The sequence below is a fragment of the Penaeus monodon genome, chromosome 24 (genome assembly GCF_015228065.2).
Source record: "Penaeus monodon isolate SGIC_2016 chromosome 24, NSTDA_Pmon_1, whole genome shotgun sequence".
In the NCBI taxonomy this organism is placed as follows: domain Eukaryota; kingdom Metazoa; phylum Arthropoda; class Malacostraca; order Decapoda; family Penaeidae; genus Penaeus; species Penaeus monodon.
Genome location: NC_051409.1, coordinates 12,759,252 through 12,761,721, shown reverse-complemented (window position 1 = coordinate 12,761,721; position 2,470 = coordinate 12,759,252). Strand labels below are relative to the sequence as shown.

The window sequence follows — 2,470 nt, the reverse complement described above, 5'->3', positions numbered from 1 at the left end:
CTCATGTAATGAAATCACGATGGTACGGAAATGGAAGGTAACTAATGCAAATAATAATTATTACGTTGTTTATTGACATGAAACCAAAAGCGTCGTTTCATCTCGCTTTCTGGTTGAATTTCCAGATTTAAAGATCAAACCAAACCCTGTGAGTAATGTAATTACGTGTTGATTCAAGCCGAAGCCAGAGCGAAAGATCAAAGATTTTTTTAATCAAGGCCAGTGCTCAGCGTCAAAGCCTGTGCTATGTATCAAAAGCGGCACTACATGATACTCATGATAAAGAAGTTCAGTGGCTGACGTGAGAGAGGTGGGATGATTGTAATTCTAGGCCAAATTATTTTGTTTTGCATGTTGAAATTATTGTTGCGTTTTTTTTTTCTTTTCCTTGTTTGCCTCTTCTTTTGGATTGATTAATGCGATGCGGTGCAAAATTATTCACACAATTTTCAAGAGGTAAAGCAGACTAGTGGCTGAATCTGCATGAGTAAAACTAACTTCGTACAACATCCCTTCCAGGGTTTCCACGCCGAGATCCACCAGTACAAGCACCAAGTGGAGCTCTTCAACCAGATGACTCAGCGACTCATTGCCATATATCAGCATGATGACACACGGCGGCTCAAGAAAATCACTGAAACGATCAACCTGCGCTATAGTAGCCTCAACTCCAGGTGTGTATCGGGAGAGTATAGATTGAGGAGATAGTCGTGAGGAAAGAGAAATTAAATTTTTATTTTTCAACTTTTACGCCAGGATTGTTATTCATATATCGCCATCCATTCAATATGAATTATCTCATGCACACAAGCATAAATGTATGGAATGTGTTTCTGATGTTTGTTCTAAAGCAAAGTATACCTGAGCAATAAAGCTCAACGGTCTTGAGTTTCCCCCTTAAGAAGGACCATTTTCTATGACACGATATCTGGTACGTTTTCTTTGGCCATGCCACATGTTGCAGGGGAACTGTAATATTATTGTTATGCAGAAAGTCCAAAGCCCTTGAAAAATACTTCCAAATATAAACCACCAGTTATCTCGGCATAACGCAATCGAGCGTCCATTTAGGCACTACAGGCCTAATCCCTTTCTTTGTGTTCCCACAGCATCATAGCTCGCGGAAAAGCCCTCCACTCGGCTATGAACTCGCTGCACAACTTTGACAAAGCTTTGGATAAGTTCGCCTCCTGGATGAGCGAAGCCGAATCCAGCACCGACATCCTGGAACTGGAAGTGGACAAACTGGGTCCAGGACGGCGAGACCTGCAGGCACGCGCGCCCATCGCTCATCTCAAGGTAGGTTGCCCGAAAAAAATGTAGTACATATGATTGGGTCAAGATGAGGAGCTTTGTGACTGTGATTCTCGGTAGTAAAGAATTAATAAAACAACGACAATGGGAACGTGGGAACGGAGAAATATTACGAATAAAGGATTAGAGTCTGGGCAGTGGTGTTGAGGGAAAAAAGTTTTGAACCCTGTATAGAAGAGAGCAACTGCATTTTATTTTTTTTAAAGGCTGTATTTTCAGATAAACTTGCATTTTGTTAGAGAGCTTGTGTACTTGTAGTTGTGTGACTTTGTATGAAGACGTGTGGTGTATGTGTACATACGCATACAGAGGAAATGTATGAGTCAGTCTAGGAAGTTTGCAAAGTACGGATAAAGTTTGCCAATAATAATTTCCACCGTTTCTTTTATCTATGATATAGGGAGAATGCGTTTTCATGTAAGTGAGCTACAGTAATTTTGCGATATCTGTTTAATAGAAGCAAAAAGCTTTGGAATTTGTAGAGCTACCAGTTACTTCCCTAATGTGCCGCAAACTCTCACTGGTAAAATAATACCGATTTTGACGAGTTGCACGGCGCACGTGATATGTGACCAGTCAACAGGATTCCCATATTTGCGCACAGGAATTCCGCACTCCACGCGCAGCCGAAAACGGCAAAGTTTCCTCCCTGGTTTGTGTGTACTCGCTCGTGTGCTTAAGTGCTCGTTTGTGTGCGTTCACTTAAGAGACATCAAAGGTAGAAGGATAGATGCAACAACTTGAGCTAGCAGAGGAGAAAAGTTCGTTCGTCGAGGCGGAAGTTGAACTTGACATGCCGGGAGATACGTAATTACCGCTGATTCGACGACAGAAAGTACCGACCCGGCGAGGGGAGGCTCAGCCATCCAGTGCGAGGTTCCTAGTGGTTAGCGGCAGAATGGAATGAGTTGCGGGGAAATAGGGTAGGGCAGTAAGGGAAAGGGGTGAGTAGAAAATGCGGTAGTGGAAAGAGGAGAGGGAGTGGGGTATGGGAAAAGGAGAAGAGGGGATAGAAATAGCAGAGGAGGGATTGGATAAAGGAGGAAAATAGAGAGAGGGAAATGGAAGCGAAGAGGGTGTGGGAAAAGGAAGTAACATCATCTGTATTACCTCCTCGAAGTCCTTTGCTCTTTAGTAAGCAACCTGGTAGAGCAAT

General features: G+C 42.9%; 1 protein-coding gene across 1 annotated transcript in view; it reads left to right on the top strand.

The window, feature by feature from the left end:
* The window catches only part of LOC119588585, a gene marked incomplete at its 5' end in the record, with an annotated part of 260,597 nt that extends 259,274 nt beyond the window's left edge, over window positions 1-1,323 (top strand). Inside the window, 2 exon segments of the mRNA XM_037937226.1 lie at window positions 520-674; window positions 1,110-1,323. Of these exon segments, the coding sequence (XP_037793154.1) occupies window positions 520-674; window positions 1,110-1,323 (369 nt within the window).
* Between the last annotated feature and the right edge of the window lie 1,147 nt (window positions 1,324-2,470).